Below are 18,017 nucleotides of genomic sequence, written 5' to 3' on the forward strand. Positions count from 1 at the left end.
TGTAATTTATGGTCATGGCTTGTAAAGAGCAAGATATACCTTGAAGATAGAGCTTCATGTTATGGAAACAGCTTTACCATGATAACAGTGCAGCCATACGGATTTGCACAAGAACCTTTCCTGTGCCTAAATTCAGTCATCATCCAATAGCAAACATCCCCATTCTGCTGGGAGGTGGGTGCTACCCTGAAGCACAGTCCTCTGCAGGGGTAGCCCAAACCAGAGCAAAGTCTCTAGGATTAGGCAAGCTTACAGAATTAGGAATGTGTCATTGAAATTGTTACATGCCTTTGCTTACCATCTGATATCATGCAAACTGAAAAGTAGCTTTCATCGCAAGATGCTGTTTTCCAAGTACCATCAAGATCAAGGTAAACACAAGCATTGTTTTCCTTTGGTTCCCCAGCTGCCCATTTTGTGTACCTGGTTTTCCAGTTATTGGTCCATTTGTAATAGCCACCAGTCTGAAAACAAAGGAATTCTGGTAATAGTTGTTGTTGGTTTTATTTTTACATAAAAAGTTCTGCCACATAAATATAGTGTAAATATAATCGTATGCCTATTTGATTTTTTTGGAAAAAAAGGACCATTTTTTAAAACCCCATTCACTGTTCTAAGCAAAGTCCTCAGGCAATTTGAGTTACACAAGAACTGCATATGAAAAGTGTTCAACACTGCATTGCTTTTGGGAGGGTTTTTCTGGAGTAACAAACTTCTACAATAGGGTAAGAAAGTCAGATAAGGCCATCTTAGGTCATTTAGTAAATACTACATCAAGAGAAGCAATTACAGAGAATTTGTCCTCTCTGCTCTGCTTTATTTAAATTAAAATTCAGAGCTATTTGTGCATAAAGATTACTTGACATTAAATACTAAACAGTCAGCTTAAATCTTAAAATATGTCCCTAATACTCACAGTAACTTCTATTAATATATTAATAGCTCTAAGTATCCTCCTGTATAGCAGGGTGTTTGACTTTCAGGGTGGCCCACAGTCACTTCATGACAGCTGCACTTTCTGACTCTCAGTCTGCAGCTTGACTTCTGTTACTGTTTCTAGAACTTTCTACCTTCATCTTTTGCTTCTTGCTAACATTTTCTGTGATTCTTTACTCTGGTGATGAAAGTCCTTGACTTATTCTAACAGTACCCCTATATTTCTGGGCATTTACACAGTGAAGCCATTCAGAATAGAATTGCTTCGCTGTTCAAAACTGGTCATCCAGAGGACTATTAGAAAATTCCCTGAGCCCCTGCACCTCCCATCTATCCAGTACTTACCATATTGCTGTTAAGACCAATCCATACAGGTTTTCCATATTTCAGCATCTGGATCCACAAGAATGAGTGGATGTAGGCATCTGAAATGCTGGCAAGATCCGCAGATTTGTTCTGGCAATTTCTTCTGGCCTCTTCCCATTGCATTTCAGATGAAATGATTGAATAGCTACTGTCACCATAACGAGTGAAGCCAGAGGCTGGATTTGTTGTTGGTAATTCAGGCTGTGAGGGAACTATGGAAGAAAAACTGAATGAATGAATTTACAACATATTGCTCTTCTGCAGCATGCAAGCTATGAAAAATTGGTCAAAAGGTCCTAGTCAATAAGTCAAAATCTTTTTTAAGCTCATGAACAAAACAATATCAAAAACCAAAATAAAAACAAACAAACCAAATAACCCCCCCAACCCCCCAAAAATGCCAAACATAACTTTTAAGACATGGAGCAAATTTGTTAATGTAATAAGATGAGTGAAATCCTGCATGCCCTGAAGTATACTTTCTATAGACTTGACTGGTCCAGTCTAAGACTCCTAGATTGCATATTTCAGATTTTGTGCTTTAAGTTATTTGACTAAATCTGAATATCTGAGTATACATTTATTTCTCGTCACTGGTGGATAGAACTTAGGACAAGGCATTTAAGACATTAACTGTTGCAGTCTCTAGACCTAGCCTAAGACTTTGAGACCTGTTTTTAATTGACCACCACTTGCTGTTCACTCCAACTTCTTGGCCTGTCTGTAAGGGTTGCCAGAATGTTGCCTGCATGTTTGAGTCAGGCAGTGTACATTTCCACCCTTGTGATTGTAAATGTATTCAGAAGAGCTGGAACTGGGATCAAGAAAATTAAAAATACCTCCATAAAACTATATTTGTTGTGCGGGAAGAGGGTCTTCTCTTAGCTGTGCTGAGAGTGAACAGGCTGAAATGATGGATCAGGGAATAATTTTTACTTTAATAAAGCTGAGGCAAATTTTTTTTGTTATCAGTGCTTTGCCTTCTCTACTCTCGTTATATGCTTGGACAGCTGTGATTTGTACAATTAAAATTCTATATGAGTAAAGTCAACATTCATTACTCATTTTGGTGTTCAAAACATAACAATATTCTTCTACAATAACAGCACATTCAAGAAGATGTACATTTTGATTGACATCATATAGCATTCAGTAGAAATTGTAAGAGAGGATTAAATGCTCTGCTCAGATTCATCCAAGAGAATGGAAAGATTACTGCAAGAATATGATTTCTAGTGCATTTAGGATGCCTAAACCTCTTACACTTCACTGAAAAAAAAAAAAAAAGCCATTTTCATTTATTATTCTCTAGTATTACTCATGATTAGGCACAAAACTCCCGATTAAGATAGTGGTTCCTCTCCAGCAATTTCTGTGAAACAATTTGTGCTTTAAACATAGCACTGCCTTAACACTGATGGGGGTCTGAAAGCCTGAGATTCAGAAGGAGACTCAAAGCTGGAAGGAATCTCATCAGGTTACAGATTCATCTTATTTAACCAAGGTATTCTTCCTCTTTAGGAGACTGGGTGGAACAGAACTCACGTGAATTCATCTGGCACACGTAGCCTCTTTCGTTGTCACAGCTATCATCTCTCCACCTCCCATCTGACTTCATGATGAAGACACAATCTGTCTGAAGGGGAGGGGAAGAGGCACAGCCATTACAAGAGGCAGTGGGGAGCGGGAGAGCTGAAGCTCCTGTGCTGCTGGTGCAGCCCTGATGGCAGAGGGGAGAGGAGCTCACTGAACACCTGCATAAATTAGTTCAAATTTCCTACGTTTCTGCCAAGCAGCTTGACCTGGTATTTAGTAGTGCCCCTTAAATTTGAACCAGGCTTCCACTGGTGCCAGTTAAGGTCTGAAAGAAGTCAATTAAAACCCATTGTACCAGTTTTATTAAGAACCTCATAATGACTACATAAGAGACTAAGGTACCTATAATAAATCTTCTCTGTTCTGATTTACAGTTATGGAGATCTGTTTCAAAATGTTTTTATCAATGAGAAAAACAATATAAGAATTACTGTTAAAAGCTCTAGTCTACACTAGTCTAATTGAAGCAGACTCTCTTGCAGAAAGCAGATGCTCTTTGCTGGCTTTTTATAGTCATTATCAAGTCACCATTATCAGATGCAACAAAATATTTTCTCTTTGCTTTCTTATGTTTACTTGGTCCAGTATTTCCTTCATGACTCCTCTGATTTCAAGATTGGCCATGGCAGTCTTTCGGCATGTCATCCAAGTTTCTCCTTTTTGCTGATTTAAATAAGTTTTATTCATCAGCTAAAGTTGACTGATGGCAGATGTTAAAAATCTTGGGTGAATAACTGCCAATCATTTCCTCAGAAATTACCACCTTTGGAAAAGAGCTTGAGTTTCTGCAGTGAAAGAGTAATTTCACTGAAGATATCAATTTGTACCATCAGAAATGAGTAAAGCAGTGTGGGAGAACATTAGCCAGATGTTGGACATACACACAGCCAAATTATTGTAGCATCAAAAGTCTTGATTTTGGTTTATCATACGTTTTCTTTGTTTGGTGTTACAGCTTTAGTGTTTGCATTAATGCAGTTTGGGGAGGAACTGATACAAGTTTCTCCACGCTTCTTTTACAGAGCTGTTTTTTTGGCAATAGCTCAAATGGAAGGCTAAAAATCCTCTTGTACAGAACATTTTCCAAACATTTGAGTGTATTTGGAATCATTATCAGATGATTTACTAAACCCCATGCTTAAAAAGGACTTGTTTCAGCACCCTATTATTACTGCTGTAAATTTTCTTTTAGAAAAATCAACTACCTGCCCAAGGTATAGAAGTTACTTAAATTTCCTGTACCTCCAGAGCATCATCTGTCACTCTTTCAAACTCATAATAGTCAAAGTAGCTTTGCTGCTTTTCTGGTGCACCATTAACCCAGTTGGTGTAGGAAACAGTGCTTCCATCTGCCCAAAGAAATGTGGACTCTCTGTTGATATCATTCATTCCAATCCAAACATTAGTTGTGGCATGCTTCAAATGATAGAAGAGGAAAGCTGGAGAGAAGCAAGGATTTCTCATTAAGGAAAGCTCATCTTGACTTGCCTAAAAGAGGGGAAATGTGCAAAAGCCCAAAGGGGGGGATGTAATAAAAGGATAACCTTTTCCCCTACACAGCCCATCTGCCATTAATTAAATGTTTAGATAAGCATCCCTTCCCCACTGTGTATGCACACATAGGGTTTCAGAAAGTCCTGTTGCCAGTGAGAGAAACAGGAAATACAGATTTCTGTCAGTATGAGAGATCTGTGGAACCACCCTCAGAACACACTGGAAGTTTCATGAAAACAAAGCAGCTGAAAGACCTAGAAACAAACTTTATTTCTTATATGTAAAAATTTTAGCTATTGCCTTGGAGTTTGAAGTTAAAATAAACCATGGAGTGACCTGGCTAATAAGCAATTTTCATCAGGTAATCCCATATTTTATATTGGAGAGTGTAGCAGTTTCTTTAGTGAGAGATAGAGATTTTTTCTTTCAGTAGAGCCCATATACATACCTTGCACTTGTTCATTTGGTATAGTAGCCAGGTTTCCTCCCAAATTGAAGCAAACACCTTGTGCAGCATGCCACGTGAGATTTCTTGTTATATTGGAAGCAAATACTTTGAAACACTGGGAAAAAAATCAAGCACTTTTCTCAAACTAGCAAAGACTGGAACTATTATATGTGAATGTCATCAATTAGCTCTAAGATGTACTTTTCTGCAGAAAAAGAAATCAGGGCTAGAATGAGTGACAGAGCTCAAGGGTAGAAAGTCTGGACAGGCAGACCCAGGCATACTCTTATCCCTCCTCACTGTACAAGGTGTAATCTGGGAGCCTGGTGTCAAATGAACTGATTGTAACGAGGTCAAGTACATAATCACTTTTCACATTTTCATCTGCCTTCTTCTGCAGTAATAGAGGCATCATTTGAAACCAAGAAAATGTGGCTTTGGGTGACACAGCTGCAGGGAATTATCTCTGCTGGGCTTTGTCCCCCTTCTGATAACTGTGGTTACAACTGTTCATCCTGCCAGAGGCTGTGAGATATCCTCTGGCACATTGACCTGGAATTTTGAGGATGCAATAACAGCACAGTGTACATAAAGTAGACAAAATAGCCTTTGGTAGATGGAGCTTCAACTCAGATTGGTACTAACTCTTGTCTTACAGCGATGAGTACTTCCAGACTGTGACTGAATGCAAAACTGTCCTCAAAACAATTGTAGTAGGCATCACCTTTCCGAATTCAAAGCTTTGTGAACACCTACAGGCAGAAGGGATTGCTCAAATATATTCTTTCTAAACCTTTCCACCTTTTTTACAAGATTGACCATTACAAACTTGCATTTCTAAACAAAATAATGTACATGAACAGAGGAGGAGAGGTTTTCTTAACAGTAATACACAGTAACAGTGTATTTTAAGCCTGCACAAACTATGCTCTCTGAAATGTACTCAGCATACACGTACTTTTACTTTGTATTTCTCTGCAAAGTTAGATGTCTAAGTCACCTCAAAAAAAGCCCAGCCATCCAGTCTGCACATTTTGACTAAGGAATTACTCTCCAGATTTACTTTATATTCATAAAAAAATGTGAGGTTTTCGGTATTTTCTCTTCAGTTCTACTGCTTTACACAATTTACTGAAGAAGTTTGTTGACATACCTTGTTGTTAAAAAATATCCAACTTTCTGGACATCCTCCGGGAGCCAATGGAGAAGGAAATGTTGAATTAATAGAACTGTTATGTTTTTCACATACAAATTTATTGACAGAACCACAGTTAATGTCATTCCATAAGCCTGAAAAAAAAAAAGAAAAAATTTGAGATGTTATAGTATTTAATATTTGGTAATAATAATTTATCACTTTTTAAAAAATGAACACAATTTTCTCTATTTTGTTTTTCAGGCTGCAGCTTGATCTGAAGGCAAAGCAACCTGGCACCTTCAAGTAAGCTCTAATAGTAACAGTACTGTAGCCCCTTGTAGTTAATTTGAGCTCCTTGACCCATCTGCTCCTTGCTCAGGGCCCTCTCCACAGTGTCTATACCTGTTCATGGGGGGTTTTGTGAGCTCTGGCATCATCACATTGCAGGCAACGGGGGAAATACACCAGTAAGCATATTAAAAAAAAATAAGGTTCAGAAATTGATGAGAGAAGAAATACCAGATCAATCTAATGGCGCAATAGATGTTCAAACATACTGCATTGATTATTTGTAAAACATAAGTTTAGAGATCAATACATACGTACTAAATTCCCACTAGCCTCATTAAAGTTACAGAAATAGACCCAAGAGGAATTGGAGCTCTAGGATTTGCAAGAAATTTCCATTCTGGTGTACTTGTAAACATATCTTAGGATATTAGATATATTTCTTTCCTCATTGACTTGTACATTCAATTTCAATTTCCTGTAGCTGCTGTAAATATTTTCTTAAGTTCATAGTAGATAGACTATTCAAATTTTTACTGAAAGAAGTAGTGAAAAGCCCTGTAAAAAGGAAAAAACCCAGAAGGAAATCTCTGCTTTAAATGACTCGTGGTACTGAAATCTCCTCATTCTAGGGGCATAGACTCTTCCATGGCTGGTGGTCTCATGACTGGAAGTCACTGCATTGTGCTGGTTTATCACTGGGAAGAAATTGCAGAAAACAGCTACTAAAGATTGGTGACAGTTGACAGCAGATGTTTGACAGCACTAGTTATAATCCCAGCAGAGACAAATAAAATCTAATAGTTTTGTATTGTCACTTACCATGCTCTGACAGCATAACCACACAATTTTCCTCATTATTTGCAAAGTTGGGTTCATTAGGGGCCCAGGCCACATAGGTTACTGGAGTTCCATCCACCCAGCTTAAAGAAAAGATAGACAAGTAGTTATTAATTAATATATTCATTTGTGATATAGTAGTCTTAATGAACACCTCATGAGTAAGAATGTCTATGAGGATTTATGGAAACTGACTACAATGGGAGGGGCTATTAGAGATTGCCCTTTCTTTGCTTGATTATTCTAATTTGAAGACATTTCTGTAAAATATTTCTGGTTGCAAATTAGAAAACATATTTTCTGTTATGGCTACAATTGTTTTGACAACATTTAATAGGAGAAATCAAAATCAGTTATTCATAATACATACTACAGGGAAGGATATTAAAATTTTATCTTAATAGTTATTTTTATCTTAATAGTTATTGTACTAACTATTTTATTCCTAGGTAACACTATGCTTTTCAGTCTGAGCATTTTTTCTGTTTTCATAGGTGAAAACAAGAATGAAAATACTTTTCTCTGGATTTACTCTGCTCTGTGGGGGAGTAGGGGAGAGTGTTCTATTTTCTGTAAACTAAAGGACATTCTGTCAACTTTAAAACTGTCCTTTCTAAAGCACCCAAGTTGCAACTTTTTCCTCAATGTTTACCTGCTTTTTACTTTAATATATTTCTGTTGGAGGAAGAGGAGTTTTTCACCACATTTTAATCAGTATTTCATATTACCGCGACCTGTGTGGGTTGCAGTTGGTGAGAGAGAGACGGTGAATCTTGTTTCTTGATCAGAAGGCTGAATTTATTAAGATATGATATAATACATTATAATTATACTAAAAGAATATAGAGAGAGGTTTGCAGAGCAGCTAGCTAAGCTAGGAAGAGATAGAAAAGAACCCACAACAAAGTTGTGGCCAAGGACTCAGTCCCCTGGCTTGAACTGGTGATTGGCTCTTAATTATAAACATAGAAAATGAGCCAATCAAGGTGAATCCTATTGCATTCCACAGCAGCTGATAATAATTGTTTACCTTCTCTTCGGGGGCCTCTGGCTCCCGAAGACACAGAAATGTGAAAAAAAGGATTTCTGTGGAGAAATGTCTGTGACAATTTCAGAATTTAGATCAATAAGCCTCAAGTGGGAAAAATTTCAGCTGCATCATCTATGTCTTGCTGCTGCTGATACAATTGTTCTAAATAAAGGAGATTATCACTGGATCCATGGAATTCTCTATGTCCCTAATTTGACTCCTAAATCAGGAGTTTAAAGCCATTTACCAACTCAGTCACTATCAAGTTCTCTCCCCACTCCTCTTCTGCCTTTCTCAAGGTAAGTGACTTACATACATCCAACAGTGGCATTAAAATAGGAAGGTTAAAGTCAAATCTCCTCTAACCTTTTCCAGATCAACCTCAGAAGGACTTTTTTCACCTCCGAGGTACATCCTAACTAGCAGGTTGGAAGGTAAGCAGTGTATCATGCTCTTTGCTATCTCTTAGCTTAGTTTTGAGTTGATTTGTGCATTGGTATTTTCAGAATACTTGTTACTGTTTCTGTACTGTAAATTTCTGCTGACTTTTCTCCTGGAATAGGAGTTTGCAGAGATTGCCTTTTGTAGTCATGGCCTGTGTCTTCCTAACTCTGGAGAACCCCTCTGATATATAGATAAAAAGCACAAGAATGCCAAACCCTACGATATAGGGCATGTTTTAAGTGTATGTGTGCATGTTCATAGGTATGAAATTCAGTATAGCAAAATATCACTCCAATTTATGGGACAAATCTCTGAAAGAAACTTGAGAAAGTGTGTATGGAGAGCAGAGCTGCCAAGATTTTCTTTGGCTAAGTGCTTCCTCAAGGAAAAAAATATGTTCTTTTTGGGGAAACTATTGCACTTTAGAATATTCTAGGACTATTCCATTTTGCTTTGTACACGGTATCTGGAGCAGCCTTCAGACTTTCAAGAGAACATATTGAGTCCCTCCAGCTTCATAAAATATTCCATTTGTTTCTACATGTTAGAAGCTGCACCAATGATCTTAACTTACCTGAACTTTTTATCAAGGCTCACTCTCAGACCAATGAAGTATCCTATTCGCTCTCCCCCATACCTCTCCTAAATCAGAAAGACACTACTTCAATTTAAAAAAGAAATCTTTGAAGCAAAACAGGCAGAAATTGATACACCATTGATTAGGTCCACAAAGCAGCCACTGAAGTCCACAATAGTAAAGAACCTGCTTGCAATTAACTGCTGCAATGTGCTCATATGCTCAGGCACAGAAGTCACGTTTTCATTGGGGACATCAGAGCCAAGACCTGCAGCTCTGAAGACCCTTAGGATGGAGTAGAAAAGCAGCAGATTTTGAGTCAGAAACTGGTACTCCTTTTTTATTCTCCCTCGAAGGCCAGCTGCTTTTCAAGACAGTTGGTACCTTCCCACATCACTCTTCCTGTCAACTGCATCAGCACAGCTGGGGTGGAGCAGGGGAGGCCAAATCCCACGGGATCAAAGGGTGTTTTTGGGAATATTTCATTAACAAAACTGCTGATGCCTCTGCTTCTGAGATAGTTCTACAAGCAGTTTATCAAAAGTGTTTTTACTTTAGGCAGTCTGTTTATAATGATTCTTACATTTTCTTTTAGTGCTCTCTTCAGGAACCTTCTCTCACTGTTACTATTAACAACAGCTAGGTCTGCAGAATTCTTCCTGCAAAACTCTTGGGCTCTTTCCATGGAGACCTGTTCTTTGCTGATATAGTAGAGCTTATCTTCATATATGACCCATCCATCTGCAGTGGTTTTATATTCTGGAAGATAAATAAGGTACTCTTAAATTTTATATATGTTGAACGTAAAAGCTTTTTCTAGAATAACAATTTTAGGAAAAAAATATTTATAATTAAAAAAATAGATACAAATACCTACCATATGTGTCAATTGGTTCAGGTTTTAATAACACTCCTGCAAAAGAAGAAATAGAAGGCATGATACATCTCTTTAGAGTGTGTTGTGATGTAGCTTATGGCTGACTGCAAGAAGAGGGAGGAACAAAGCAGAATTCTTCACCCCATCGCCATTGACTAGTAAGCAGGCTTAGCCCCACAGTTCAGCTTCACCTTGCTCAAAATGCAAGGTCATTTACTTTAACTTTGTATCATAAGCAGTGCTTCGCTTCAGCAAAGCCACGGCTTTGGCTGAATCACATTCCTGCACAAAGCAAGGCAAGGGAAAATTGTTCTTCCAAGACTGTAAGTCACAGCAGACTTATCTGAAACACTTTAAACTGTGGCATACAGCTCCTTTACTGATCCATAAGTAGATATTCTATAATTCACCTGGGGGTATTTTCATCAAGAGGGAGAAAATCTCCACTAGATTTATTTTAGCTCTATCAAGAAAACTCTCTGAGTAATATTTATAAGCAAAAGGAAATACGACTTTATGAACGTGCATATATATATCTAGGTATAGATATAGATGATATAAATATATAAAATAACTGTGAGTTATTTCTGGTTGGGATAAAAAAAGAAATAGCACTGCTATGAACCATTGCTTTTCCAAAACCAGTTGAATCCTGAATAATTCTACAGGAGAACCTGAAGTACCATGAAATCTGACAAAGATATCATACTTGATTTTAGCTTTAGTGTTAATATAAAAACCAGTATTGTAAGGAATACAATGCTAGCCCTTACAACTCCTTAACGCCAACATTACAAAAATAAAAGCAAAAGATACTTAATATCAAAAAAATCTGTAATCTTGCAAACATATGGATTATTTACACACCCTATTTTATGTAAAGAAACATTCAATTCATTCTTATCAGTCATAATTGAAAAATCTCATAATATGAGAAATTTTTTTCAATTATGAAAATTTTTCATAATTGAAAAAGCCCATAATATGTTAATTAATGCTCTTGACCTCTGTTTGGAAAAAGAAGTTCTTCAAAATTTTGCCTCTTTCTCCAGTAACTTAACTTAGAAAGAAACTAATAATTAAAGTGTTTTAATCTTCTTGCCAAAAAATAAGAAATCTACCTTGTTTTATTTGGCAAACCCAGTTATGTTGTACTTGACAGACTGAAAGAGACCATGGTAGAGAATTTCCCCCATCATTGTATAAGCCACAAAACTGGAGTCGTCCTCGGTTCCTTGGACTACCATCCCAATTTGTGTACCTAACCTGTAGAAGAAATCAACTTTGTTACTCTCTTCATCTCTTTTGGTAGCTGTACTTTCAACTGGAAAATGGAAATGAATTGCTTTTGTCTCAAAGATCCTGGTTTTAGCTAAAAAGAGCTGGAAATGTAGGGAGAGTGTTTCACTCCACTTCTGGCCTGGTTCAAAATTACATTGTCCAGCATCTCTCTGGTGGCGGTGACCATGTCATGCATCAATTCAGCATTACTTTTTCCCTTCCCTGTGGCTAATGAGGACGGGACTGTGCCGTTAGGGAGGGAAGTCATGTCCTACAAATCTCAGGGATATACCTCTGAAGAAACTGACATCCAAGTGGTAAGGGAGACATATGTGATACAACCCACCTATTATTGCCAAGAACTTTTGATAACATCCCTTTCTTAAACTTTTGTGGAAAGAAACAGGATAGGACAAAAGGTCCTTGCTTGTGTTAAAGAAAACCAAAGAATAGGGACTAGTAGTAAATGGAGGGTAATAAAGAGTAGAATCCTGCAGGAATTTTTTTCACAGTTGTTGATATTTGCATAGGCTCAAGAGATGACTGGATAAATTCCCAGAAATACATAAATTAAAATTGCAGACATGAGCTCCAGTTCTAAAAGACCTTGTGCCATCACTTACTGGGGGATTCAGGAGTATACTGGGCAACATGCTCGCTGTTTCATTAACTTTTTAGATATTTATGTTTTTATGTTTTGACCTTAGGCGTAAATATTCTCTTCTTGGAAGAGAAAATAAATTGGAGTGTTACACAGAAAACCTACAGAATCTGCTGAGATGCAGATAATTTCCATATATTCAAATGTTTAGCTGCGATATTAGTCATAACAATACAGATTAGCAGCTATGTAAATGTTTTAAGATTGGTGGTTTCTTTAATGAGGATAACAGCAAAAAGCCAAAAAGTACATATACAAATCCCAAAGTATCTTAAGCAAACAAATATGATGAAAAATTAAGATACTCACTGGAGAGCCATCACTCCAGGCAAATCCTTCATCTGGATTCAAGGAAAATATACCAAGCCAAACTATTTCAAACAGACAGCGAGCAGCCCTAAAAGAAAGTACAGAACAGAGCAGTGAGTAAACATCAGCACAAAAAACCCCAGAAATACATAGTTGAAATTCCTAGAGCACATTGTAAAAGCAATGAAGCTGAAAATTTCCCTATTTCGGTGAAGTGCATACACGTGTTCTTCATAGAAATGTGTAGCATTTCTCTGGTTCAGTGTCAATAGCTTAGTTGTCATACTTATTAGTAATATTGATCATGTATTGTCCCAATGTACTATTCACTCAGGGAAAACCTTCACAGATTCAAAAAGTCATTTCAGTACTGAGCACTGAAAGGTTGATAAATACCTACTTCAAGTAGATACATTGATCATATTTTCTATCCTTGTGGAAACACCACTAATTTCATGTTTCTAAATGAAATCTAGTAATCTTGATACTGGTGGAGATTTTTAAACATTTTTCTGGACACAAATCACTCCTTTTTTTTCCACAAAAAGGCTAAAATAGTACTGAATAGATAAATTTCAAAATATCACAGGTCTTTTGGCTTTTGAGGAATCCATACATTTTAGAACTCATCTAGGATCATTCATAATAGTTCATATGAAAAGTTTTTGAATCTGGTAAGATAAACACACATCAAATACCAACCTCATTGCTTGAATTAGGAATGGCATCTCCTCCTTAGTGTTAATGGTGACTAGATCCCCTCCTATTTGTCTGCAAAAGTCTCGCGCTTCAAACCATGATTTCTTTCTAGTATGTGATCGGCAAAAACACTATGGAGAAATTAATTTAAAACATATTATATACATGTTACAATAATAAAATAATTATAGTCTTGTTTAAACATAAATGAGATTTCATATGAGTTGAGTAAAAGTCCATAAGAGAAATAACATTTCCCACTGGTTTCTAGAATTTTTACACTACAGCTGAAAAAATTCTACTACAGCTGTAAAGTACTACTACCTACTCAGCACAGTGGTAAAAAAAAAGGAATTGCTAGAGGAGAAAAGGCAATACTGCTCCCCAACTCCCTTTAATTTGTTTTAACTGAAGAAAAGCCTAAGCCAGCTTCCATATGAAGGGAAAGAAGTGTTGCTGTGTTTGAGGCAAAATGGTCTGAGAGGAGTCTGAAGATTCAAGTAAAATAATGACCTCATGGTAATTTATAACTCTCATTTTACATTTGCAGAATGATGTCTAACTTATTTAAGAGACAATAAGCACAGATTTTGACCAGAGTTAAAATTATGATTTGGGGATAGAGGAGCTTAAAAAAGTAGCATTCCAGATGAATTTCAAAGAAATAAAAAAAAAAAAAAAAAAGGAGAAGGACTCATTAATTCAATAAAGCAATAAAAATATTAACACCTTATACTTAGCACATTTCAGCTTTGCATGATCCCAAATCACTGTTTGCACATTACACTCATTTCTTGTTCAAACTCCCTTTTTATACCTGCTCAGATACAGCTGACTGTATTTCACAAGTTTTCTGTAGATTTGCATGAGAAACTCTCCAGTAAATGTCCTTCATAAACACTGGTTTAATTAACCTTTCACGTGACTTTTTATCCATTTTTTGGTGGGTAATGTGCTGATTTTAGCAAGCTCCAGCTTAGGCATTGTGCTGCTGGATGCTACACTTCACTGTTTGTTCCCTGAACTGCCCCATGTCTCAGGCACACACATCTTTGCACAACAGACATAAAGAGCAGCCCTGACAAACCAGCTTTGCCGCCTCTGCTGTTTAATATGGAATTTTGACATTTTCCTTTTAATAATTTTAATACAGAGTTGTTTCCTATTTTTCTCTTTTTTTCTTTTTCTTTTTCTTTTTCTTTTTCTTTTTCTTTTTCTTTTTCTTTTTCTTTTTCTTTTTCTTTTTCTTTTTCTTTTTCTTTTTCTTTTTCTTTTTCTTTTTTCCTTTTAATAATTTTAATACAGAGTTGTTTCCTATTTTTCTCTTTTTTTCTTTTTCTTTTTCTTTTTCTTTTTCTTTTTCTTTTTCTTTTTCTTTTTCTTTTTCTTTTTCTTTTTCTTTTTCTTTTTCTTTTTCTTTTTCTTTTCTTTTTGTCTTTCTGGGGCCTTGATATTTATGTTCCTCTTCTTCCATTTCCTGCTCCAGTTCCTTCAACCTCTGAAGTACAAACTTCCTCATTTTCTTTCCTGTGCCCTCCTCCCCTCCCTTCCCTTCCGTTCCCTCCCTTCAACCTTATCTTTCTTCCTTAGTTTCTCCCCTGTCATGGATATTTTACTTAGAAGAATTTTGGGGGTTTTGTTTTTTGCTCTATTCCAATCTCAGATATTGCAAAATTAAGATGTCAGTTCCTTTTTTTTCCTTGTTTATTTTTTCCCCGCCCAAGCTGATTCTTTAACTCTCCAGGCACTTACTTTAAAACAGGAACTTCTATAGTTGTTTGATACCCAGCCTTCAGGGCACGTGGGGACCAGAGCAGTAGTTGGAACAGGTGGAACTGTTGCACCCTTTGCCCATTGTTTGCAAATATATTTTTGCTTTGTCTCACAGTCAAGAACATCCCATAATCCAGCTGCAGTCCCTGTTTTCATGGCTACACATCCTGGATTATTTCCTTTAGGGGAAGAAAAAGACCACAAAAAAAAAAAAAAAAAAAAAAAAAGCTGGATATTTTCTAAAGTGTGAATTATTTAATTCTGTCAAAATCTTTCAGCAGCAACCATTCACTTTTTGTCATGCAATAACATTTGAAAAGAAAACTTGTATTTTAGGTTTTAGGTGGTTTTCATACAGGCAGAGAAGCATTTTCTGTTTGAGGAGGTAATGATCAATATACAATTCTACAATTCTTTTTTTCTTTGCATTTTGAATATCCTGCATAATTAATTCTTTGGGTAGAAAGTAGAGTGAGAGTTTTTACAGTGAAATCTTGTGTTTTCAAGTGAGAATCTCATTTCTCTTTATGTTAAGCCTGTTTTACACGAGATAACATTACCTTGGTCATGAGTGGTTTTCACATAGATGGCAGCAGCCCCACTGGTGCATACAGAGGGCAGGGACGCAAACCCAGGCAGCTTCAGGGCGAAACTTGTCCCATGATGTTTGCTGTAATTTTAGATTGTTCTCTCAAAGGGAGACAGAGCTGCCTACATTACACAAGATGCAGTTAAACGCACAAAATGGGCTTATTCAATGGCATATTTGTGTTTTTTCTTAATTTCCTATTTTTAACATTTTATTTAGGGATTTTTGTTTGTTTGTTTGTTTTTTTAATTTCTGTTGGGTACAGACCTGATGTCTTAATGGACCTGTTTACCATGGTGCCATGAGCTGAAATGAAATTCAGCTATAGATCCATCATTTTATGGCAATTTAATACTTGTGTTTGTTCCTAAGAGCATCCTTTGCCTGCATCAAATTCACCTACTGTTTTACTGATCATGCTCAGTCACTTACTCTTCTGATACCATCCTGAGTTTTCTCATAGGCACATCTTTACTATCAGAAATAATTTACTCTCATCAGCAAATCTTGTCACTTCACTATTGCACATTTTCCATACAGTCTGCAAATATATTGAACAGCATGGGCTTTGGCACAGGTCATTATGGGGTTCTGTTGGTGAACACGCTTCCCTAGTTAAAAAATAGCTCTCATTAAAAAAATTCACCTTCCAGTCAGTGACTTTTTATCAATATTTTTATTCATTTAAGAGCTTTTCTGTGTTACATTAGATTAGCTGAAAGGCTTTTGGCAATTGAGATAGACCACACTAACTAGATTTCCCTCATTCATATGCTTTCACATACTGTGTGGAGCTCTGAGAGATCTATAAGCATGACCTCCCTTTCCAGAAGTGATTTTATGTATCTTTCCCACTGTTTGTTCTTCATTTCAGATCCAGCTAATTTACTAATGACTTATTCATCTGTATTTCTCCATATCTCTCTGTAACCATTTTAAATGTTGGCTCCAAATTTGTCTTCTAGCAAAGTTTAGATGTCAAGGCAGCTTTAGCAGGAAAGCTAAAGCTAAATTTCTCTTTACACATTAAAGAGAAGGGTTTATTTCATGTAATCTTAACAGTTCCTGAATACTTCTGCAGCCATGCTTAGTCCTGACTTCATGCCATCAATTTCCTCCATAATCTATTTTCTTGATATTTCAGCTTGAAATAGACTCTTCAAAGATACCCTCACAAAGAAACTTTCCAGCACAGAAAGTCCATTTTCTTCTCAGTGAACACAGATGAAAGGAAGCAGATTATTCTTTACTATTCCAGCCTGATTGTTGAGGAATGCATTTGCCATGGGTACTTTGGTTTGCAATCTGCAGTGCCAGCTTGAGATTGAGCTCTGGCTGGTGGGACCCAAGGCAAAGGGCTGTGAACTGGTGCTGACCCTTTGCATAGCAAAGGACACAGGTATCAGAGGTCCAGCCAGGTGACTGGACACCCAAGGTCTCAGCAGGGGCCAAGGACCCCAGACATTGCTGCATTTAGACTGTAAAACAGCCCAGGGTTTCCTCTGTTCATGGTCCTTCCTTGGAAGCACTCAGCTCAAGCTGTTATTTTATTATAGCACCGTGATTGAATTATTTTAGCAACCAAAAAATCTGGGGAAACCCGGGTTCAAGCTGTTGAGGAAACCTTGTCTGGCTGTGTGAGTGTGGGGGTGTATCTGGGGAGGACCTTGGTCCAGCTCAGGTGGTGTGAGTGTGACTCCAGAGTGGCCCTTGGATGGCCAGAGAGGGAGGATTCCTTAACATGACCTCTGAGTGCTCTCCTCATGCTCTGATCATTTTCTGACAGCATAGACTCCCTGGCAGGATTTCCTCTTATGGTATTTGCTAAGGTTTTGCTAGTCTTTGTCTTTCATATTTTTTACTGGTTTTATATTATATTTATAACCTCACTGAAAGTTTTCAAGAAAATCTTCAGACAATCACTGAGAGGAACATAGTATATCCCACAAAAAGCAGATTTCCTCATGGCTTAATAAAATCTTGTTTTCTGTGCTTCTGCACAGTATGAACACATTAATGCAGTTTTCTTAGTATCACACATAAAAATAATAATGGCACAGTGATTTTTGATACTTTGAGTTTGTAATTCTAACTTAAAATCCATATTCCAGTTGCTCTGTTTCAACCACTTCTCCCAGGCTAACTTTTTCACTAGAGGGACAAGTGTGGAATAGTCTTCAGACTCATTTGTAACTCCTTCTATCTCCCTGTGAAGATGGGCCAAAAGTTAATCTTATGGGTAAACATATCAGATGTCCTAATATAAAAGTGCAGTTTGAAATTTTGCCTTTGAAATTAGAATATGGGATATGAAAAGTGCAAGTACTTATAAAATATACCAAAAGTTTAAAACATAAAATTCAGAGGACTATATGTCAACACAACCTAAATAGGGGCCACATTGTCAGAGAGCACCCACCATCCCTGGTCACAGCACCCACCAGGCATCCCTGCATCCCAGTGTGTGAAGGAGACAGCTTCACCATTGGCCCAGCTGAAAGTGCCTTGATCCTGCACATCAGAGAGGCCAAGCCAGAAATATTTCTCGGGCCTCAGCCCAACAAGGCTAGTCAGATAGGCTTGTTCATATCTGTAAAAAACATCATCAAGATGCAAGTGAAAACAAAGGCATTTACCCAAATCCTGTCAGTCTAATGTGATGATGGAATTT

General features: G+C 37.1%; 1 protein-coding gene across 2 annotated transcripts in view; it reads right to left on the bottom strand.

Moving 5' to 3' along the window:
• Nucleotides 1–18,017, bottom strand: part of LOC131567452 (macrophage mannose receptor 1-like) — a 32,767-nt gene that overhangs the window by 4,506 nt on the left and 10,244 nt on the right. For both annotated transcript variants that reach the window (XM_058819088.1, XM_058819079.1), the window contains exons 10-24: nt 17,788–17,936; nt 14,737–14,936; nt 12,988–13,115; nt 12,286–12,373; nt 11,156–11,300; nt 10,035–10,070; nt 9,741–9,916; nt 9,155–9,222; nt 7,089–7,189; nt 5,994–6,130; nt 4,841–4,955; nt 4,141–4,337; nt 2,848–2,938; nt 1,282–1,514; nt 299–464 (exon numbers count right to left, since the gene is read on the bottom strand). In XM_058819088.1, the coding sequence (XP_058675071.1) occupies nt 299–464; nt 1,282–1,514; nt 2,848–2,938; nt 4,141–4,337; nt 4,841–4,955; nt 5,994–6,130; nt 7,089–7,189; nt 9,155–9,222; nt 9,741–9,916; nt 10,035–10,070; nt 11,156–11,300; nt 12,286–12,373; nt 12,988–13,115; nt 14,737–14,936; nt 17,788–17,936 (2,030 nt within the window). The remainder of the gene's footprint in view (nt 1–298; nt 465–1,281; nt 1,515–2,847; nt 2,939–4,140; nt 4,338–4,840; nt 4,956–5,993; nt 6,131–7,088; nt 7,190–9,154; nt 9,223–9,740; nt 9,917–10,034; nt 10,071–11,155; nt 11,301–12,285; nt 12,374–12,987; nt 13,116–14,736; nt 14,937–17,787; nt 17,937–18,017) is intronic.

The sequence above is a fragment of the Ammospiza caudacuta genome, chromosome 1, assembly GCF_027887145.1.
Source record: "Ammospiza caudacuta isolate bAmmCau1 chromosome 1, bAmmCau1.pri, whole genome shotgun sequence".
Taxonomy (NCBI): domain Eukaryota; kingdom Metazoa; phylum Chordata; class Aves; order Passeriformes; family Passerellidae; genus Ammospiza; species Ammospiza caudacuta.